The sequence below is a fragment of the Branchiostoma lanceolatum genome, chromosome 18, assembly GCF_035083965.1.
Source record: "Branchiostoma lanceolatum isolate klBraLanc5 chromosome 18, klBraLanc5.hap2, whole genome shotgun sequence".
NCBI classification, from domain to species: domain Eukaryota; kingdom Metazoa; phylum Chordata; class Leptocardii; order Amphioxiformes; family Branchiostomatidae; genus Branchiostoma; species Branchiostoma lanceolatum.
Window position 1 is genome coordinate 10,831,307 of NC_089739.1, and position 23,983 is coordinate 10,855,289.

Here is a 23,983-nt window from a genome sequence, read left to right on the forward strand (position 1 = left end):
TCACATATTTTTCTAGTCAGTTTCTTCTTTTGAGGTAGTTTAATGACTTCATATTTTACTATACAAGTTCTAAACCCTTTTAAAGATGATACCTTGTGCTTCAATCTTTAAAACAAATCTTACAGAAATTTCAACTTTTTTGTTACATTTTTACACTGTGCAAAGAATATACTTTGGTGATCATTTCAACAGTAATGTTCAAAATCTTACAAGTGGTTTCTGTTTAAAGGAACATGAAGTTTATTTATTCCAAGGGCATTTTAGGGTCAAAGGGCAGCCAGGTGACCTTCCCATACTTCAACAGCTGTTCAGTGTCAAGGTCATCGATGTGCGGCATCTGAAAATTGGAAAACAAAAAGGCATTTCAAACTTCTGCATTTCAACATAGGCTTATCATGAATTACAAAAATTTGACAAATTCATCAAGGTAATCATTTCTCTATTAACTGGTGATTATCTAATTATCTAATATTAATTTGATCTATAGAAAGCTTGGTTGCCCTTCAACTTGAAAAATAAAAATTGATTTCCAAGAGGGCCTAGCATATACATGTACAGGACAAGAAAATCAGTCAGGTGGAGAAAAAGGTGGACAATATTCAGTAGAACAAATAAATCGGAACTGTCAAAACAAAATCGTTGTCCAGAAGTTTCGGGATCAAAATAAAGAAAGGTCAAAATTAAGGTGCTTCTCTTTTTAACATGCATTGGGAAACAATCAAGGGGGTGAATTGGAGGTAGAATAGGATACGCCAAAAATAATAATAAAAAAATTCAAAATTTTATCCACTTGCTTGAGTAATTATTTTTGGCGTATCTTACTACCTGGATGTCTAACTTTCATCAACGTAGAATAGGATAGATACAGAGCTGCATTTTTCCGTCTCTTTCTTTTCATTGATTTCAAAACAACAAAAAAAGACCTGGGCACACATGTAGAATACTTGACAGACATATAGAATAAGTCACACACACATATATCATCAAAAACAATACTCAACGATCACAAAATTAATGGAACCCCTTTTAATGTATATTACACAGTAACAGAAAGAACTTGTGTTTCTGGGTCTTATCTAGACTTTTAGCAATAATAGCTTACCTATTCCAATTTTGTGAATCTTCGAATAATAAATGATAAATAATTTGTTCGGTTCTTGGTAACAAATGTGCTAGATGTTGGCACATCGGCAACCAAATCTGTAGTGTGTTTTTGGCACAATTTTAGACAGATTAGCCGAAGAAGCTCGGTGGGTGTCACTCCACCGCCAGGGAAAGTCGTGTAAAGTGCCTTTCCCGAAGGCACAACGTCGGGGCAGGGTGAGCATCGAACTCGGGACCTATTGGTTCTGAGTCAAATGTTCTATAATCGTTGCGTCAAACCGACGCCACTGAATCTTTGAAAGATTCCTCTATCCAGCTCATTTACCTGTTGTCTAATGTATGCAACAAGTCGTTCAATCATTTCCGGGTCGTCGCAGCTCTTGTTAAAAATGGTTCTCCAGATGGCGGCCGCGAGCGTCCTGTCGTCGCATATGACCCCCTCGTCGTAGGAGAATATCATGGCGTAGAACTGCTCCGTCCACACGTTTAGACTCTCGTTCATTTGTGAAGACGACACCTGAGAAAGTGAAATGACAATATGTGTTAATGAAATAAAGGTATCTTAAAGCAAACCCAAGCAATATTAGGGCCCAAATATCAGATTTGAAGAGGCAATTCATTTAGTCATTTCTATACACGAGTAGTTCAAACAACACTATCACAATGTATAGCGACATCCATCATGCAAAGATACGACGTTGTTGTGATGTGAGAACTCACTGAAAATCGTTGCCAGGGTTTTGTAGCGTAGCAAAACTAACTAAAAGGGAATCATCGTACGACACATTTCTGCGCGCTTTAAATTGCTCAAAGTATGAAGTTTTACGCAAATGTGCTCACTAGTCTTAGTAAATGTCACTGCCATATTAAGCATTTTTTTTATTTCAGTATTTTGGGCCCTAATATTGCTTTGCTTGCCTTTAAGGAGCATTCCACTCCAGAAGTGGGCATAATTTTCTAATAGATGATATATTTCGGGATACAAATGCACCTGACTACCTCAGCTTTCTTTTCAACAATAATCTTTTTTTCTAAATCCATGTGCCCCCATACGGACCCACTTATTTTGTACTTGCATGGCCTACTTCAGGCACAATTTCTCGCTAATGGTAGACGCAGTTAGCTTAACGAAAGCGTTCAAGTGACTATCGCACATTTAGGGAGGTACACAAGATTTTGGAACTTTTGCAAAAATCATTGGCATTGTTGGAAAGGTCCTCTGGGGAATTCAAGATCTGGAACGTTATACTTTTTAATTTTAGCCAGCCCAACTGATACAAAAATGTCAAAGTGGTGAAAGCTAATTTGTATATAACTGAAGAAAATAGCAGGTACGCCATTTGGAGGTACGCAGTCCTGGGTTTAGAGTAGTGCAGCTTGCAGTTTATAACTACGCCTCTTGCAGGGTGTGGCTGAGTGTACTTTATACTTGCTATGAAAAGTGACTGAAGTTGTTGGCAATCTTTTTACGTGACGTATACATTGGGTAAATGTGCTCAACATAGAATGAATGGTATTGGTAAACTCCATTAACTTTAATCTGCCGGGTTACATAAATCCGCCACTTTGAAAAACAGTGGATTTGCGAAATCTTTAGTATCCCAGGTATGCACAGATATACAGGAGTGCATTATACTGGGGAACGTTGGGGTGGAAATCTTTTTGGATGCATCTTTTAAGAGTGGCAGAATTATATGTACCCTGGTGGGATTATGTTAGTAGATGTTACATTTCAATGAGAACTTGGTCATGTAACTACAACACAAGACATGTATAGCTAGCCACAAAGAAAAAAACTTTTGAATAAGATAATAGCAGGCAGCCCCGTGTATGAGGGAGCTTCAGGCATTAGCCTCAAGCGTCAAACCTCTGCACATAAAAGAACCCAACACACTTATCGAGAAGAGAAGGGGGGACCCGGTGTGCTTGGCAAAAAAACGCAAGCCGTAGCGAAGCCGCATTGCACTGCCACTAGCTACTTGAAAAAGCATCATGCTTCACCTCAAATGAGGATGCCTTGAATTAACAGAAAAAAAGAAAGATGAGTGTGAGTTTACATACCCCCATAGCCTTGCCTCTTGTTCTGACATCCTCCCACATTGTGTAGACCAGCCACCGACACACGATCTTCCCTTCTTCTCCCTCCTGCTTCATCCTCACTAAACACATCCTGAAACACACAACACTGTCAATACTGGAGTCCGGAGTTCAAGTCCCACCAGTCATTCTCACTAAACACACAACACTGTCAGCAATAGAGACTAATACAGTCCAGGGTTCAAGGCCCGCACACAACACTTAGTAATACAGACTAGGCGTCCACGGTTCAAGGCCCACCAACCATTCTCACTAAACACTTGACACCTATTTCCTCACTTAACTCACAAGTGAAAATGAGCACATAGCTTTGGTTAGGGACATCCCTCGGATGGGGTGCTAAGTCACAGGATGTTTGAGGAGAGTCACGTTAAAGAACCCACCACACTATGTTTGTAAGTAAGGGATCTTTTCCGGTGTGAGTGGATCAAATCTTACTTACAGTATGGTTTCAGGGTTGATATCTTGAAAGGTGATAGTCCACGCACAACCAAATGTCAATCCCTCCGCAAATGTATTTCATCTCAACATTTATTATGAATAAATAGTGCACTTACCAGACATGTAGCTCCATGATAAGAAACCAGGAATTCAGGGTATCTGGAAGACCACAAGCTAAAAGGAAAAGTGAGAAAAAAAATGTCATCATGATTTATAGTATACATGTACAACATCCGAACATCAGGAAATTCTATCACTGAAAATTTACTGAGAAATGCATTTATGGGGTTTGAATAGGCAATTAATAGTGGTTTGCCCTTTAGAAATTCTTGCCACATCTTTTGGTGTATCTCCTTTTCTATATAGCCCTTGGGCCACACAGTTGTACAAACACTACAGCAGGGGGCTTGTCCACTGGTACTAGTAGTGGTGTGTGGGTTGCACTTACCTTCAAAGAAGTCACTGAAGTCAATTCCATCCGTACAGCATGCGTACATGTGTAGTCCAGAATTCCGCAACCTCTGTTGAAAGAATTAGATGAAGTTTAAGCTAACATTAAAAAAAAAAGTTTTGGTAAATCTGGTACAAGTGAACACCTCTACATATATAGGGACCAGCTGGTCATTGATATACAGTCAAACCTGTACAAGTGATCACCTCTACATAAGGACCACCTGGCCATTGATATACAGTCAAACCTGTACAAGTGATCACCTCTACATAAGGACCACCTGGTCATTGATATACAGTCAAACCTGTACAAGTGATCACCTCTACATAAGGACCACCTGGTCATTGATATACAGTCAAACCTGTACAAGTGATCACCTCTACATAAGGACCACCTGGTCATTGATATACAGTCAAACCTGTACAAGTGACCACCTCTACATAAGGACCACCTGGTCATTGATATACAGTCAAACCTGTACAAGTGATCACCTCTACATAAGGACCACCTGGTCATTGATATACAGTCAAACTCGTACAAGTGATCACCTCTACATGATAAGGAACACCTGGCAAATGTGACCACATCTTGGAAAAAGTAAGATATGGTCGAATAAAAGTGATTGCGTCTTACGTATTTGTTGACTCGAAGTTTCCCAGTGAAGCCCAGGGTGTTGAGGATCTTTCTCCCGAGACTTGGCTTCTCCTCAGCAGGTGTGTAGTAAGGGGTGGTACCTCCTTCACTCTGATACTTAAGACATAGGGTAAGAACATTGTTAAGAATGGGGCACATATCATATACTATGCAATATAGATCATTTGTGGATCCAGGGGGTAGAGGTTTGAACCCCAACATGCACAAGTTTGGTCGCTTTCATCCATTTGGATGGGCATGTAAAGCACTTGGTGTGCTTGACTGAAAACAGGAACAGTGGCGAAGCTGTGAACATTGCAATACAGATTATCGAAAAAGCAGAACTTGTGTATCTGTATATTTAGTATGCTGGGTACGTAGGTGTCAGTGAAACAAATAAAGCAAATTTGATTATGGACCTTTTAGCAGCTTTCTATGGTACTGCAGCAGAACTTCCGGTTTTCATATCTCATGTTCTGAATATGCTACCCTCATCATGTTTTAAAGGTTAATAGCGGTGAACTTCCAGCGCGAACTTAAAACCGCCGCAAGACGTTTTGCCCACCTATGACTGTAGCGCTACTATTGTTTCAAACACGAACTTAAAACCGCCGCGAACATGCCATTTTCTCCCTACCGTGAAATAAAAACCACGCGAACTTAAATGCATTTAGAGTAATATAGAACTTTCGATCTTACTTGTACTGCCGATACAGAAGAAAAATGTCTGGTGAAAATGTGGACAGGTCTGTACTGGTCACACGTCTCTTGTAAGTTGAACATCTTTGTACTAGTAGTAGCGGTACATGTACTTGCTAGAGTTGAGCTCTGGAAAAGCAAAATTGGGAAAGAGACAAATATTTATTAACGTCAAGACTAAATGTGACCAGATATTTCACTCCTTTGAGGTTTAAGTAACAATTGAATTTCTACAGCAACGTAGTATATTATAACCATATTTGCAACGGGTTTAGTATTATAGAATGATGATAATAAAAAAAGTATTGGGGGCCAAAATGGTTAGGGTGGGGAGGGGGGCACGACTGTACCTGTACAGTAGCTAGCTGCAAGGCTCGACAACGACAGCGGATAGCGGTGCTTAACATCGGTCTGAGGCAAGACATGGTCTGGTTCGTGGTCTACTGGCTTCTCTATAGTCAAAACAATGTTGTATCACTCCAATGTCGTCGTCTGTTTCCACAAAGTCACTTCTTACAAAACACGAGTTACGCAAAGGAAGGTTACACAAATCGTCGGAAGATACCAATTTTAATAGGGGAGCTCCGCGCTAATTTTTATATGTCATGCCTCCTTTAAGCAACATTAAAGGATTTATCTTATTGATAGAATACTTGATTACATAAAATTAACTAATGGTATCTCCTTCTAAGTGGGAAAATCTGTTAAAAACTTTAAATTCTCAAAGATATTTATCCCGAGTCGGAATGGTAGCGTCTCACCCTAGAGCGGCGTCTAGCGGTTTGTTTAAAAAGTTCAACGTGGGGACGATCTTCATACCTGATACCTTCCGATGATGAGGGCCTACGTCCTGGAAATACGTAACAGTATATTCGGTGGGCCGCAACTCTTGACGGTAAAATGCCCTGTTCTTGTGAAATATGTTAGGAACGGATTCATTGGCTTCTTCAGGTGGCAGTGTCTGACAAAACTAGTCCTGACACCGCCGGGCAAAACACAACTTATCATGACGATCCGTTTAAATATAAACCCCTTCTTGAGTTATTCTCTTTCAAAATTTGAAACGAAATCGACTCCTGCAGCCACTAGGGGGGCTAAACCTACACGACTTACTCTCCCTCCCAAGAGCTACCTACCACTAAAAAATTCACGACCACAGTATGTCCAGCAACACGAGATATCAAACCCGTAAGTTCTGCTGCAGTACCATAGCAAGTCGCTAGGTGGGGGGGGGGGGGGGCAAAATCTTCAAATTTTGAGGTCTTCTTAAGACCCATATACCCAGTATGAAGACAATCAATCCAGGCATTCTTGAGTTACCGTGTTTACAGACGGACACACACACACACAGACACACTGTGACACGCACACGCACACACACACACACACACACGCGCACGCACACACACACACACGCACACGCACACACACACATGCGCGAACGCTGACGAAAACATAACCTTCTAGGCAAAGGTAATAAAGTAAACCACCAAGTACACTACACAGAAAAGTCTAATCAAAATAGCTCGCTACGCCTCACGGAGAAGGCAGGAGGAAGGAAGCTTGGCCGTTTGTTACGAACGTAACATGACCTATTTACGTGCAGGAACAGCTTACGTCCAGTTTGGGTCATGTCCACATGTCGCGGTGTATCATGCCAAAGCCTGTTCTCATGAACAACTAGAGTTCCACGACCTCATACCTTCGCCAAATGATTTTAACCTTTATGACAGACGTATTAGGAGTGTTTCTCATCAATTATAAATCATACCAGTTGATTGTCTTAAAATATAACATGTCCAAAGTATGAGCTTACCAAATGATGAGCGTAACAAAGAAGGATAAGCTAATATCTATCATCAGTTATGCAAATGAGGCCCTTATTAGCATAAGTTGATTCAACGATGGTCACATTCACATAACTTCCCGATGCCACAAAAAAGTAATAAATGTATGGAATTGCCGTCATTTGCCAGTGTGGAATTATAGAAGTTACTCATTAAGTATGCAAATAAGGCCCACATTTGCATATTTTCTATATCCATCAACATTCCTCTCTTCCTCAGTTACAATTTGAATAGTTATATCATGGAACAAAGCGGATTTTTAAAGGTAACTAGTAAGGGACACTCCGTCGAAGCCAAGGCCAGAACATTTACCGCACCTCTTGCAAATGGTCACGCTGTTTGCACATGGGAACCTGGCATGACCAGCTAGATATACGATCTTATTGATCTTTGGCAATCATTTTGGCCGGGTTGGGGGTAGGGTTGTCTCCAGGACCCGTCCCTCCGTCCTGGGACAAAAATTTGCTTGTTAGGACGGAAAAAAATTCACCCCTTCCCAAAATCAGAACTCTATGACTTGAAATTGATGAAAATGTATCTTTGTAAGCTTAAAATTATGAATTTAACAACGAAAATACAAAACATTGGCTGCCAAACAATGAGTGGGACGGAAAAAAATTCAAGAACAAAGGACTGGAACCCTATCCCCTTGAACCCCTACCTTGGGGATGGGGTTCCAATCCTTTGTTCTTTCACGTAATCGGTGGTTACGAATATTTCACCCTGAAGTATCTATATGAGTAGACGTCATGGTACTGCTTTTAACCGTCATGGCGCTAAACAAGCAGCACTTACCACTACTGTATGAGCTGATTTGGGGCCTTTTTTTTTATTACTCGGCATGTCCAAGGTGCGTTTGAATGTTTATACACTTATAAATTTGGTTTGGGAAGTATTCAGTGTAGGTCAAGGTTAAACGTAAGTTTTTCTTTAGATGCGCGCAAGTTACATGTACATCATTATTAATGCAGTGCGGTGAAGTACGCTGGAGCCTTATGCATGGCCAACATCGCAGGCGGGATATCTGTCCAAAACGTGCACGATGATATAACGGCTGCCCAAAATTTGTACTTGTAGACATCGCCGTGCATGGTTACAGTTTACTAATCATTAAATGATCCTGTCAACAGTGCAAACAAAAGTCGTATTGTATTGACAAGATTAGAAACTGTCGGGCAGTCCAGACTTCGAAGCAGGAATTCATCTAAATCAGTTTATTCTATAGCCCTGCTTAGGGATGTCAAAAAGTCTTATTTTTGCACCATTTACAGGACCAGAGATAGAGTGATTGTATTTGTTTGTATTGTATACCCGGTAGACCGCCTTACGGCGTAACACATCGGGTTTGTACTGAACAGTACAAGCTGATCCACTCACAAATTGATACGCTCGCGCAGGGAGACTACCCTTTTCGATAAGTATGGTGGGTTCTTTAACGTGCTCGAGGTGTGGTCTCTCCACGGTGATCGGTTACTAGGGTATTCTTTCCCGTTGCTACGCACGTTGAACAAAGTATCGGGTTACACGAGGCAACATTTTGGCTGAGGGTAAAACATTTGAACATAAACAAAAAGTGGGGACGGCAAAATCTTTAGAAAAAAAGAAATTACCGAGTTTACATAATTCAAATGTTGTCGCTTTGCGTTATTCTGATTCTACGTTTCAATTTGCCACTACCTTCAGGTCAGAACTGTGACTCAGATGTGGATGAGTGCTACAGCGCCCCCTGTCACAATGGCGCGACCTGCAGCGACCTCCTGTATGGCTACAGCTGTACCTGTGCTGACGGGTTTACTGGTACTGACTGTGAAATCGACATTGACGAATGTGCTCCAGATCCATGTGTCAATGGCATGTACGTTATTCTAAGTACATGAATTCAGAAAAATGACAAATGAAAAATCATAAAATTCCATCATTTCCAGGTATAATTATGGTATAGCCTATCGGTGTATTGAAATTTTTACTTTCAAAATTAGTGTGTGTCCGGTGGTTAGTGACCATGGCTCTGGACTAAGAGGCCGTGAGTTTGAATCCCAGCTTTGCTACTCAAGAGGCATACATGCTACTGGAAAGGGTCGCAGTCCTTCGGACAGGACATTATGCCGTGGTCCACTGTCCATTGTACTTAAAGGAGCTAATAGAAGTTTCCTGGTCTAATAAACCTGTAAATACTGTACATAGCGTCTGTCTTCTCTGTCACGACCAGCAGATCAACTGTTTATTGGGTTCAGTTTTGCAAAGTGGTTCCAGGCCACTTTCACTTGTACGTCATCTACTAAATGTAAGGAAATGTTTTAGAAATCAAGCAATTATCCATATATTTCTACCAAGTACATTGATAAAAAGTGAGGATATCAAATTAAAATGTCAACCATATGAATTAGAATATTGGTACAAAATATTAGCTGTAATGCTTATGCTTCTATTTTAATTCATAAGTTGTGATGTAACGTTTGTCATATACGTCTATGTAGTGATGTAAATTGCAAAATATTACATTCAATTTTGTATTTTTCTTTTTCTTTTCAGCTGTCAGGATGAGGTGAATTCGTACAACTGTATCTGTGCCCCTGGCTGGACAGGACAGAGCTGCACCGTTGACATTGACGAGTGCAGCTCCGACCCCTGTCAGAACAATGGAGTGTGCCAACAGCTCTCCCCAGGGTCGGGCTACCAGTGCTTCTGTCCCCCGGGCTTTCTGGGTGACAGCTGTCAGATCAACTTCGATGACTGCTTCAGCGATCCTTGTCAAAACGGTGCCACCTGCGTAGACGACATGAACAGATACGCCTGCAGGTGCGCACCTGGCAACATCGGGACTCACTGTGAGCTTGACATAGATGAATGCATCAGCTCCCCCTGTCAAAACGGAGCACACTGCACCCAGCCGTATCCAAGCGACCACGAGTGCAAGTGTTTGGACGGCTTTACCGGAACGAACTGCGAACGCAACGACACCTGTATCAACAATTCGTGCCAAAACGGAGCGACCTGTGTGACCGACCCGACCACCGACTACACGTGCGTGTGCGCGGCAGGGTTCACAGGGGCGGACTGCGACGTAGTGACCACGACACCAGGTACATGTACTAGCACTGTCGTGTGGATCAGCTGTAGCACCAGAAGTGTAGATAAAACTAGCGCGCCATTCAGCACCGACATAACACCGGTTGATGTGATGATTGTAACGTCGATAGCTACAGTTTTAACCCCGCCCAGCGCTCACTTTGATAACATCAACACTAACCTCTCTAGCGACGGACATGCCATGTCTTGTTACAACCTTACCATCAACAACAGGTAAACCTTAACCAACATCAGCACCACCATTTAACGTCTCGTCTTTCAGTCGGCAACCTAATCTATCACCATAGCAACGAGCTTGAAGCCTACCTTGCCACCCACAATCACCAACTTGCAGCAAGTGAAAGTATTTTAAGTTCTGATGCACCGACTAGAACACCACGATACGTTCGCCTGTGTTCATTTCTCTTTAGGGAAAAGCAGTAAATAGATATGTAGTAGACAGATCCCTGGTTCCCACGAAGCACAACATTTTGATTCTCTCTACAACTCAAGTTTTTGTTTCGTCATCAGCGTCACTACAGCCACCTTACATACCCAGCACCACAGTAACCACAGCTGGGTTTCCACCGCAAGTGTCCGGGACACCAACACAAAAAACGACAAACCTTCGGGTAACAGGAGGCGGGGACAACACCACCGCCATCATTATTGCTGTTACGGCAGTGGTATGTGGAGCGGTGCTGTTGGCCATCAGCGCTTTCACATTGGTGGTTCTAAGGAGAAGGACATCAGCCAATGGTATGAAATCCGTTAAAAGTTATCATCTTTTTGATTAATCAAAAGTAAAAATAAAGTTCTTTCCTGCGTATTTGATCACCATTTCTTCTCTGTAATGTTGTACAAACTTTCCTCATCCTGACAGCTGCAGAAGAAAAATGAAAAAGACAAAATTGAATATGATATTTTCCAATTTACATATGTAAAATGATGATCTTTTTCTAACAATCTGCAGAATATCATCCAAACAACTTACAGCTGGAACAGATGGTAAGGCAGTGATTTCGTACTTTGTCAAAGTTATTAATGTGCTTCTGGAATTAAAAGCATCACTTCCATTAATTTTTGCAAAGCCACAATGCTCCATATAGACTTTGAAATATCCTACTCATATTTTCTATAGGGTAGGTAGCCATTGATATAACAATTTCATTGACATTTAAGAATTACGCAAGTATCAGTACACAACTGCCCGTATACAATAACTACATGTACAAGTACACAATAACTGCCTCTGTTTTTTCCTAGGGCGGCAATGCGGATGGTGGGTACGAAAGTCTAAGGATACCACGCGGACATACAGTGAGTACAGCGGTAGAGAATAACGGCAGCTGCTAAGTGTAGATACTGTAGTAAAGCGTGTATATACATGCTACTCATTCACTCACTCAGTCCCATAGCAAGTATAGAAATTTGGATATCCGTCAAACCTTACCTTGTACGGGTTCGACTATACCTCAAGCATAGTTGTATCTCATAGCCAACATGGTTTCCGTCTGTGGACCGTACGCAACTTTTTCGTGTCTCACGATTTATGTTTTTTTCATTATTTAAGGACCTCTTGATTAGCCGTGTAATGGAAATTGTAGAATAGCCTGTGCGCAATACTCCTAATCAAAGTACTGTTTCTAACCGGTTTCTGCTTTCATGTTTGGGCAGTCTGATGACACGTATCAGGGGCTAACAGCATGCAGTACCAATGAGAACGAGGTATTGTTTGAAGCCAAGCGATTTCATTTTCCCATTTATTTGAATCATTTGTATTCATAGCGCTAACAGTTTACGTACTGATGCACGTTTTTCTCATGTATCCTACTCTTGATACAGTATGATTATGTGAAGACACCGCCGGAATTTCCCCGAAATCTTCTGGAAATCAAAGAATAACTCGGAAACGGCGAGTTCGGGGAGGTCTTCAAAGCTGAAGCATGGAAAATAGCTGGTCTACCAGGAACAACCACAGTTGCAGTGAAGACAGTTAAAAGTAAGCGAAACCGTATATAAGATGCATGACCTATTCACAAAGTGTTTAACCTGAGAACAGGAGTGTACTACAGCTTAAAAGTATATATGAGAGAAAATTTCAACTTTGATAGATAAACTACATCGTTGGAGAACATCATGAATAAAGATATAGAGGGATCATGAGTGAGAAAAATTCCTTGTAACCTTCCTGCCCGTGTTAAGATAAAATGTTGCTTTCTGACTTTCAATAGTGAACGATTTGCCGGCATCATTAAATGCTTTCCACAAGGAGTTGGGTATCCTGAAGGTACTCGGGACTCATCCAAATGTCGTCTCCTTCCTTGGCTGCTGCACTGACACAGGCAAGTGTTTTTAATCAAACTTGTTAAACACTTGTTAAAGATGTTAAACATTATATCAATTTTCATATAAAATCATCATTTCCTTAACTTTATTTCAAATATCTGTGTTATGATCCTTAGAGCCGTTCTACCTCCTTCTTGAGTACGTGTCTGGTGGAAGTCTCCAGTCCAACCTCCTTACCAGCCGTACTCAGCAGACATACGGGAACTTACACGGCGGCAGCAAGTCCCTCTCATCACGTGACCTCATCAAGTTTGCGTGGGACGTCGCCAAGGGGATGACCTTTCTGTCTTCAAAAAAGGTGAATAATCTTAAAGTTAGGTCTTAACTGACCTTAGATCCTCCGGAAACTCTGCTGCATAGGTCGAGTTGGCAGCGAAATTTCTCTCTCCAAAGGATCCGGTTCTGTGTCCCTACTGCCATTTCCTCAAATGAATCTAATACAGTTTTCTTTCTAAATACAATCAATTTGCATGCGTGATTTCTACTTCCGACCATTATGACAAAAATCCAACACCATTGCAGATCATCCACCGTGACTTGGCCACACGACACGTACTGGTTGCTGCAGACAAGACCTGTAAGGTGTCTGACTTCGGATTTTCTCGAGAAGGGGATGACTATGTGGGGACAACTAAGGTATCTATCACCCACCGTTGTTAGTTATGACCCGTGCTCGTTAAGCATATATCTTAGCCTCCTTCGCAGACTTCCTATGAACAGCGGTGTTTATAGGGGGGGGGGGGGGCAAGGTTCTCTGCCAAGGGAGTTGTGTAGACGAGGGACGACGCTGAACAGCGTCGTCCCTCGTCTACACAACTCCCTTGGCAGAGAACCTTGCCCCCCCCCCCTATAAACACCGCTGTTCATAGGAAGTCTGCGAAGGAGGCTACATATATCTATGGTTAAAAGAAACCTACCTGACATAAATTGAAATATTAACTGCACTGTGATTGTCTTGTTACTGATCTACCAAAGACCCGTCTCCCAATTCGTTGGATGGCTCCCGAGTCGCTGTTCCACTGCAAGTACACCACTAAGACTGACGTCTGGGCCTTTGGAGTGCTACTGTGGGAGATCGTCACTCTCGGTGCGTTGACTTTGCTTGCAAATAAATAAATTCTCTTCATCCCTAGATTTTTACCAATCATAGGTACCTGTAACGCTATAGCTTTATCGTCTAACATGTGTTTTTTTTACATGTGAGTCATTGGAAAAGTCAGCTGATAAAGTCACATTGATTCGGCAACTTGAGATTTACAAGATACGTTGGAAAAATGTGGACCAAAGCATAGGTTAACGTCATACTTGTTTTTGTTTTGTTATGTTTGTTTCTTTACCAGGTGCCACCCCGTACCCCGGCATGTCCAAACGTGAAGTGATGGACGGAGTGCAGCAGGGATACAGGATGGACAAACCGAATCACTGCGATGAAAAACTGTGAGTCTGACATCATCTTGAAATGAGAAATGAAATCTCTTTCATCTTAATGCTTTACTTAAATTATGCCTAAACGTTAAAAGAATGACAATAAAAATTGTGAAGGCAGATTGCCATCCCACACTACACTGCTTTGTGTAAGATAGATTAGTCTCATAGAACGATAACACTTGTTGTGTAGCAGAAGACGCCATACGCTGTACCTCAGCTTGTACAATTGTTGTGCAATAACGTTTGTATTAGACAAATCAGAACACTAAAAGTCATTAAAGATGTTTAAAAAATCCTACACCCAATTATCAATAACATTCAGGTTTTCGATATATCATGAAGTCCGTAGTCTTATGGACACGTGATGCTATGGTCGACCATTCAAGAAACTTCATTAGCGCTTAGGTAATAAACACATCTCTCATATAATGAGGCCCACGACGTATGAGGACATCTTGCGTTAGTTATGTTTATAAAAAAACTATTTTTTTTTCACAAGACAAAAGATTCAGACCTATTTCATGAATGTTTTGACTTCGGATTTTCTCGAGAAGGGGATGACTATGTGGGGACAACTTTTCACAAGACAAAAGATTCAGACCTATTTCATGAATGTTTTGACTTCGGATTTTCTCGAGAAGGGGATGACTATGTGGGGACAACTAAGGTATCTATCACCCACCGTTGTTAGTTATGACCCGTGCTCGTTAAGCATATATCTTAGCCTCCTTCGCAGACTTCGTTAAGCATATATCTTAGCCTCCTTAGCTACCCCCTGATGCTGAACTGTTGGAATGCTGACCAAGCCCTGAGACCAGACTTCAAGAAGATCCAACAGGCATTGGATACTCTGATGGAAACTGAGCACGTGAGCGGAGTCCAAATACTCATTCGTGTGCAGTGCATAGTTACAATGTTGAAATCCTACAAAATTAACCACAGTAAAATTTGTCTGTTCTGACTGATTGTACGCTAAATGGTCACATGTATATGCATCACAGAATGAAACTCACAAACCAAGCGTAAGCACTTAGTGCAACTGTAACAGTCAGGTGAAAGACAAATGTTGTAACAGAAAAAAAGGGTGTCGTGTGAAAGTCTATTTTCTTTTCAGTCATGAGTCCATGTCATATTCATGGTCAGTGTCCATGATCCGTGTTCTAAGTCTTCTTACACCTTTTGGGTTTCATCTGGCTCAAGTATCTGTATCTTTTTCGCTCTTTTTATCTCAACAAAGGACTACATCAGTCTGGCGAGTCTGGATGAGAACACCTACACAAGTCTGCACACCGCCACGGATGAGAAATACTGACCAGTAACTTGCACACTCAACAGCATTTAAGGGAACTTAACGATGTTAATATTAAGTTTGTTACACTACTACGTAGCTACTACTGTTTTACATCGTATGCAGAATTGGTGAAGAAACGTAATAATACCTCACTCGTAAAAAAGGAATCTTTTTTATTGCAACACTGCAAAAATGTAATGGAAATCATATATTTTCTTACTGCGTATGGTTCAAACCTATATAGGTGCTACGTTAGTTCTTGTGAAGAAATTAACAGTTCTGACATACGTGTATACAATGATAACGGTTCTTTTTCTTTCACGGTGTGCACATTCGATATACAAGTTTTTTTGGGGGGTCATGCCCAAAAGTCTGTGTATCATGCAGAAAAGTTGTAAATGAAGGTTTGCAATATACCAATTGTTTAACAGACTTAGTTATTTTGTCTCAAGGGGCAAAATGAATAGACAGACGACTAGATGAAAATTTATCGTGTACTCAAACCTACCGTACATGCACAGCTTAACATAAACATAACTGTTACAGTAAATGAATGAAGGCAGTAGTAGGCAGAAAATAATGTACTTTAGGTTTGTTAACAAGAGCAGAAATCTTAAAGAAATATATGACCCTTGATTGACAAATATCCATTGTGTGTTTTTGATACATCTTTGTTAATCCACCTCTAGAACTCGAAACATTTTCACTTAAGTAATCAGTTGCCATAAAGGCATTTGATTATTTTTAATTACATTTACTTGCAAACGTTAACATCTTACTTTTATGAGATTTAATTGATAAAGCTGGAGGAGTGTTGTTTATGAAACAAAATACGGGAGAAGAAGATAATTGTTCGAGATAATTGTTCGAGATAAGCGAAACCTAACTCACGATAGTCGGAATCCTAGGGGGCCGCCATTTTGGAATTTTGACACAACACATTCAGGTCGACCACACATTTCTGTCAACAAGTTGATTAGACAATCACAGTATATATTTTCTTCCCGTTCCAGGCTTCAATACCATCATGTATTACTAGTCGGCGCTTCTGTACCGCCTAACGCTCCAAAAATACATTGTACGTAATAGCAACATGAAATGTTCCCTCCTACATACAAATTATATCCACTACTTCCAATTTTCGCCGACAAATATTACACTCAACTCTGCCCATATTTCTTAGCAAATACTTATTTCTAGTTAGTTCACTTTCCTTTCCACAAAATAAATTGACCTTAATTCTTAGACAAATTAACACAAGAACTGGTGGCTATACTGATTTTCTTCGTGAATACTTTCATCAGGTTGGTAAGTCACCAAAAAATACTCTTTTTACACAACCAAGTGATTTATTCAACCGACGTTTATGTGACCATCTGTCATCTTCATCAAGGCAATTCTAACTGATTCACATTGAACTGCAGCACAGGTGTCGCTGCTCATAGATGCGTTCCCAAACGCAAATATTTTATCCTGATTTGCTGTTTACTGAAATGTGCACCTTTAGAGAACTCCCCATTCCGTGATCTCTCGGAGAATCCTTGGCAGATCTGGATCCCGCAGATCTGGATCTGCAGGCAGGCGTAGAAAACAGTTGAAGATCCCGAGAAGACAGTCGGTTTTGAAGTCTGCCTTCAACTGTTCTAGCGTGTAGCTCTGTAGTCCCGAGGATTCTAGAAGGATATATATATATCTTGTGTTACGTAATTACACGTAGAACGTGATGTTAAAGCCCCGCTGGACCCGTTGCACGCTGGCGGCGTCGCTGCGCCCAAAACTCGTTTGGTGTTACCCTTGACTTTATAATGGGAAAATCATTCAAAACGTACAAGTATGACAACAAAACACGAAAAGCTTACAAAGATTCGTTTTTTGTGGATAGAATTGTGGATGGAAAAAAGTGCTTTGTCAGTTAGATCGGCCGCAGCGACGCCGCCAGCGTACGTGCCACGGGTCCAGTGAGAGGGGGGCTTTAGGTTCTAATATTACAATCATACATCTATATGCAAGATAACAAAAACTGAAAGTGTGGCGTCGTGAGGCGTAATGGATAGAACATCCGACTGTCAAACAAGGGGACCCCAGTTCGAACCCGAGCTGCCCCCAGACATGTCTGAACATGCGCCCGGACGTTGTGCCCTTGGGAAAGGCACTTAACACAAATTCCCTCACTTCACTCAGGTGTAAATGAGTACCTAGCTCTTCTAGAGTTGGGGACGTCCCTCGGATAGGACGTTAAATGGAGGTCCCGTGTTTGGGGAGAGCCACACCCCGCGCACGTTAAAGACCCCACCACATCTTTCGAAAAAGAGTAGGGGCATGCCCCGGTGTGCGATGGTCCAAATCTTACAGTCCGGTCTGGGATGACATCTTGAAAAGGTGATAGTTCACCTGTTATGTCAATCCTTCCACAAATGTGGTAAATCGAAATAAATAAATAAATAAAGGAATTTGAAACTTGTTTGAGCAACTGTTATCCGGTCTATCTGATAACCTGAAGGTTTAACCTTCATCGACGTACACCGAAATGTCTTTCTCAAGTTGGTGAGATGAATTTGATCACAACGATGCAACAACAAAATAAACAAAATAAAGAAAACCTAGCATCAAACTTAGATAGGTACTGTGCAACTTGTTCGTTTGTTTGTTTTTTTGTTTGTTTTTTTGTTTACATTGCATACCCGGTAAACCGCCTCATGGTCTAACACACCAGGTTTGTACTGAAGAGTACAAGCTGCATATCCGGACAGATATATTTGATCCACTCACACTGGATAGGAGCCCTAATCTTTTCGATAAGCGTGGCTGGTTCTTTTACTTGCTCGAGGTGTGGCTCTCCGCAAACACGGGACCTCAATTTAACGTCCTATCCGAGGGACGTCCCTAGTCGAAGCTAGGCACTCATTTTCACCTGAGTGAAGTGGGAAAAGTCGCGTTGATTAAGGGCCTTTCCCAAGGGCAAAACGTCAACGAGACAAATCAGGGGAACCCGGATTTGAACCCAGGACCTCTGAGTTCTGGGCCAATCACTACACTGATTGTACACTGATAATGAGGGTTCTTACCGTTTGGATCCAGGGTCTCCTGCAGTTTCCGGTGATAGTGGGCCAAGATGGCGTCCCGGTGGTTGTGGAACACGTCCCAGCTCGTGGCACACAGAAACACGAAAGTCAGGTCATAGGTTGGCGGCATGTAGTTGGGAGTCTGCCAGTCCACCAGCTTTACGTCAGTAGGCACGTCTCCAGCGTACTTTGTTCAGGACAAAGACAACAGTATTAAACAAGTAGGGAAAGAAATCACCCTATATCTGCTTGCGACATTGCCCGATATCGGACCGAAATAGAGTGTGCGATGAATGGGAAGACTGTTCCACATGCGCGTCAATATAGGGGTGCAATTACGATTTTACATTGACGATAAAAGCAGTTACGGTATAGCAAAGACATCGTGGATCATCACGCTCAACCTAGCAAACGATATGCCAAGTTACACAACAATGCGACAACGGGATCGTGAGTTCTAGCTGCGAACGTGCAAACAACAGCATTTCTAATACTCCCTTCAGGAGGTCATGCTCCTTCCCGGAGTAATTATAAATTATAATTAAAAACATAAGATATGATGATGATAGCGTAAAATAATTGAAGAAAACAAACAAAGTCTTGATTGTGGCTACATACTGTACACATTTGAACAAGATAAGAAAAACGTGTCATGTCTTACTTTAATCATGATGTTATTGACCCAACAGTCTGCTTGACAAAGCACCTTGAGCGTCCTCCTTGCGTCCTCCAAGATGAGGAACTCGCGAGCGGGGTCTAACTTCTCAAGACGGGCTACAAGGTCTGCCTGGTCAGGAAAAGATTCGGCAAATTCCCTCAGGGAAAGGAGATAATTGGGGACCAGCCAAGCCATCGCACCTGTAGTATCGAGATCTGCGCCAGTCATGATCCAGTCGTACTTCTCGGGAAGAGGGACGCCCGACCGGAGCTCCAGCCGATGTGACAGGCCGTGGACCTGCGCCAGGGCCCCGACTGTCAGCATCATCTCCTCACGGCTCAGTGGTTGTCGTTTGGGTTTTATGGAGAACCCCTGAGTTTTCAGGTTCTCCATAACCCTGACGGACACCATGGAGATCGGATCGGTGGCAGCGAAGTAGCACTTTGGGAGGAACAAGGAATCAGCAGGAGGGTGGTTGTCGTCATCTTCCTTCAATGCCTTAGATTCGCGCTCTGTGCTCGGGGTTGCCACGGATAGGAGCCCGGGGACCGCGTCGGAGTAAAACTTGACCTCACGCGTCTCGAGCTTGATCTGAAAGACCTTAGACCACCCTTCAAATTTCGTCAACGGTCGCTCGAAATCTGTCAGTTTAGCGACCAGACTGTAGCGCTGACTTGTACCATTCCTGGTTCCCACGGCTGTAAAAGCGATGATGTCGCTCATTAACCCCTCTCCGTGGTTGATGGATCCCTCGACATCAACATCCGTGATGATGATGCCCGGGAGGTCCTTCTGCAGTACCTGCTGCACCCAGGAGGGGGAGATGTCTTCAGCAGACTGCGGAATGGCGATCTCAGCTGATGTTGCCATTTTTGGTAGTGTTTCTAAAACTTTTAAGGAAATACAATGTTTGGGAAATAAGCTGAATTTGTAGAACGTTTAGACTGAGCTTTCGACTACATTAGAAACATTGGCATCCGAATATTGGGACTCAATGTATCACTTGCATATTTGAGTTGTGTAAGTACGTACTTACACAAGTTGTGTAAGTGGTACCTTGAGTCCCAATATTTGGATGCCCATTAGCCGGCCGAGAAATATACGGCCCCGAATCCGTTCGGATTCTTCCGGATCTTAGGTTCCGGATCACGTCAGGATACTTCAGGATACGTCAGGATCCGAGGCCATTTCGTGCAGTGACACTTTATGCATTCTGTGCATTCATGTTTGATTCCCACAAGTCGGTATATAGGGATTTCCTCGTATTTTGCCTACGTATACATAGCTAGCATCCAATCGGCCATGTATATTCTCCATTGTTATTGTAGTTAGATAGACACAACGGAAACCAGCGTCAACAGAAACGACAATTCAGTCTGTATGTGTTTACTTCAACTGGAATATTCCCACGATACTTAACAACACATCTTTGGTTTGTCACGAGACATTGAAAAAACACCTCTAACACCGAAATCATGGAATATGCTTTATTTGCTACTATAATGCTTGAAGAGTTTTCCTAGTTTATGTCAAAACATGAAAAGACAGTAGTTGTCATCTATAGCCGTCGGGAAATCTTACCGCATGTTCAGACAGTGCACATGTATACATTGTATGTCTGCCCCGTAACATAATCTATTATCATGCCCAGCTTATATAAGTCAAAAGCTCATCATCATATTTCACTCCCTTAACCGTAGGTATGGGCAAATTGAAATGTATTGTTTTTGTCAGGTTTCTTCTCCTTCTCCTGTCTTTTCGGTTGAATCGCGAGCAAATGACGGCCTTTCTAGTTTTCTACGTTTTTTGTGCCTCTATCATCAAACTATACCTTCCCCCAAAACGCTAACGAAAAAAAATGACTCAAGTATGCTTTGGTCAACCCAGGAGTTCAGTATATGTTTCGATTTCCGGCCATTTCGCATTTCTAAGTACACGTCAATAATGTTATAGATATTTACACACACAGGCATTGTACCTTCATATCTTCATTCATAGTTGAATACCTAGCATCAATGTTGAGGGTAGACTACACATTTTTAAGTACATACCTGCGGGTTTAGTTGTCGGGCCTACCTCCTCGGAACGTAACGGTCGAAAGAGACCGTTTGGTGTGATCATTAAGAGTTATTCTAACTGTATATGTGGGCGGATACCTCTTAGGCGTTTCTCACTTGGTTACAGGGGTTGTTATGCTTTTTATGTCTAATTTTAGAGATTACCGTTTCATTTAGATATTGTGTAATGTCGTTACATTTGGTAGAATAATAATCTTAATTTTTCTATTTGCGCCAATTTAGCGGTAAAAAAGGCACTTGCGGTTTATAATCACGAATGCTATTTCTCTGGAAAACAAGCGAACCCCGTAAGAGTAGCATAATACTATTAGTTTCTCCTCAGTGGATGAAAGTCGCAGAACGCAGTATTTCTCCGCGACCCCTGCCCACAAAAGTAGTTCGGGTAGTGCGTTACAGTACTTGAACAAGCCGTAGTTTTTTTTCTGTGCACGTCAGCGAGGCAGGAACTGTGGTGAATGGTAGAGGAATACGTCCGTTTTGATACTGTACCGGTTTGATTACGACGTTTGATCCGTCGGCTTGAATTCGCGCCTGAATATTGTTACCGCCATCTGCTGTGCGTCGGCTGCAGTATGATGACCTCCGCTGGGCGTCAAATAAAAGTGGCTTTTAAAAGAGGTCGATCTGGCAAATTTAAGCTGATTTTCACACAACTTTGCAGATTGTACCCTGGAGTCAAACATGTTAAAAACCTGAACCTTGCTTTTGCATCCTGTTATGAAATTTGAAGCGTCGAAGCTTCTCATTTTATGGTCCTTAACCATGTAAATCCCTATTGGCGAAATACTGCGACCTTAGTACTATCGCAATCTGCAGGTTGAAGATGTCTGCGCTTTGAGAGAAAGACGATAGGGGGCGGTCGTGTGTTGCGATGGTCAGCAATCTCATGAGATAGATCCAGCGTGCAGTAAAAGCAATCAATCGACAATTTTTGACCCTGCCCCACAGCTACACGCACAATCGAGTATCAGTGCCTCTTCCCTCCCTCAGTTTTCTCTTCGCTGCTTAGGCCATGTTGATTTGATTATATGGATGTCATCCTCTGGGAACCCCAAAACTGATGCGAGCGCGCACAAATAAAAAAAAGTTGCCTTCATTATGAAATTTATGGGGTCAGGAAGGTTGAACAAATGACACAGAGTATATGGTATACCAAATGATGGATTCTTCATTTTTGGTCTTTCATGTCCTCTTCTTTGAGTTTGGCATTCTAGACATTAGCATATCTGTTTTCCGATTTTTTTGCAATTTACAGTATAGAGACAACTTTTTTTCTATGGAAATGGGCGAAAATTTATGCGCGCCGATGTCATCCATATAATCAAATCAACATGGTCTTACATGTCGTAGTATTTAACATTGCACTTGTATACACGTACACTGAAGTATATGAACTTGCTGACTGATTTTGTCACGTTTTACGCCTGCTATAAGCGCTTAGGTCCTGTTCGGAAAGCATCGGAAAAATTCAATATTGTTTATTTTTCTAAAATTTATCACTAGGCTATTCAGGCAGCTATTTTTTTTTCTCATCTAGGGATGAGGAGTTGGGTTACATTATCGTCTATTCGTTGTGTACGCTTACTTAGACTGTACAGTTTTTTTTTCAATGTGCATTTGCAATGGTGTAGGGAAAGGCCAACTATCAGGGTGGTTATACATAATACACAAATAATTACAGTAATCACATGTGAAATTTATAGCAACTGGAGAATACTTCGATCGATGGTCAGGACATAATGATGGGACCTAACTTTGCATATTGACAACAACGCAAGTATAATAAGTAAAACAATTTTCTTTCGAATTTCGATGCCGTTTTTTTATCTTGTCGCAGCAAGTCACAACAAACGTATTGTTCAAGAGAGGACTACCCAAAAAGTAAGAAATCACAATTCTAAAACTAGACAAGGAAAAATCTAAAAACTACTGTATCTCAGATTGGTTGTAATCTTTACAAATAAGATTCTTGAAGAATCTTAATCTAAGAAGATCTTAAACAGTAACTTTACATCCTAAAAATATAACTTTCTTCGAAACAACCCACCAATACACTCAACGTTTAGTATACACTAGTTACATTCGCTTAATCTTAAATAATGTTGCAAAGACTAGAAATTCTTTCTTTTTGTTATTTTTGTTCTGATGGTTTTGTTGACATGGACTGTTCATATTTCATTTGTCAACATAAGTTCTATTTGATTTTTAATGTTCTGTAATCTTTGGTTGATATTGATTTTGTTATATTCATTTGCCAATGATACTGTTATCATTACTTTTATTGATATTACTTATGGCTCATTTCTGTTCCACCTTTACTTATTGTTTTGGATCCGTGGCTTGTATCATATTCCTATACTTTGTTTTTCTCTTGTTTTCTATTATGTGTTGTTATTTTGTGAAATGCAATAAGAAAAATAAATAGAAAAATTAAAAAAGACTAGAAATTCGTTGGAAAGGTTCAGACAATCTTGAAGAAAACGATTAGGGGGAGAGGGTTTGAGAGAGAGGGTGTGTTTGGGGGATAAAATTAGAGCCACAGCGCTGCATCATAAGGGGTAGACCCTGGTACTCATGTCCTTTGCCTTTTAGCCACGGAAGCTGTAAAGGGAAAGGGATCTCGAACCAGTTTAGCTCAAATGGACTCAATGAACAGATGAGCTACTCTTCCACTGGTCGTGACAGAGAAGACAGACGCTATGTACAGTATTTACAGGTTCATTGTACCGGGGAAATTCACCTAGCTCTTTTCGACAAGCACAATGAACAGTGGACC

The 23,983-nt window shown here is 41.4% G+C and overlaps 2 protein-coding genes across 2 annotated transcripts; both read right to left on the reverse strand.

The window, feature by feature from the left end:
• LOC136423951 (ubiquinol-cytochrome-c reductase complex assembly factor 1-like) lies at positions 1-5,879 on the reverse strand. The gene is made up of 8 exons (XM_066412352.1): positions 5,776-5,879; positions 5,426-5,554; positions 4,727-4,843; positions 4,091-4,163; positions 3,759-3,816; positions 3,166-3,274; positions 1,430-1,621; positions 1-337 (listed from the first exon to the last, which is right to left on the reverse strand). Exons 1-8 carry the CDS (start codon positions 5,848-5,850, stop codon positions 245-247), a joined length of 846 nt encoding a protein of 281 aa, XP_066268449.1. The 5' UTR covers positions 5,851-5,879; the 3' UTR covers positions 1-244.
• Positions 5,880-16,912: 11,033 nt separating this feature from the next.
• Positions 16,913-19,999, reverse strand: LOC136423952 (uncharacterized). The gene is made up of 3 exons (XM_066412353.1): positions 19,133-19,999; positions 18,475-18,658; positions 16,913-17,082 (listed from the first exon to the last, which is right to left on the reverse strand). Exons 1-3 carry the CDS (start codon positions 19,997-19,999, stop codon positions 16,913-16,915), a joined length of 1,221 nt encoding a protein of 406 aa, XP_066268450.1.
• Positions 20,000-23,983: the final 3,984 nt, after the last annotated feature.

What these genes read in the sequence shown, in the direction of transcription:
- LOC136423951 (XM_066412352.1), bottom strand. Translation starts at nt 5,850, where the DNA reads ATGTCTTGCCTCAGACCGATGTTAAGCACCGCTATCCGCTGTCGTTGT. An exon ending in TGCAGCTAGCTACTGTACAG is followed by an intron (nt 5,555 to 5,775) that starts GTACAGTCGTGC and finishes TTGCTTTTCCAG; the next exon opens with AGCTCAACTCTAGCAAGTAC. An exon ending in CAAGAGGCAAGGCTATGGGG is followed by an intron (nt 1,622 to 3,165) that starts GTATGTAAACTC and finishes TCACTTTCTCAG; the next exon opens with GTGTCGTCTTCACAAATGAA.
- LOC136423952 (XM_066412353.1), bottom strand. Translation starts at nt 19,999, where the DNA reads ATGGCAACATCAGCTGAGATCGCCATTCCGCAGTCTGCTGAAGACATC. An exon ending in TCAATAACATCATGATTAAA is followed by an intron (nt 18,659 to 19,132) that starts GTAAGACATGAC and finishes TCCTGAACAAAG; the next exon opens with TACGCTGGAGACGTGCCTAC. An exon ending in GGAGACCCTGGATCCAAACG is followed by an intron (nt 17,083 to 18,474) that starts GTAAGAACCCTC and finishes ATATCCTTCTAG; the next exon opens with AATCCTCGGGACTACAGAGC.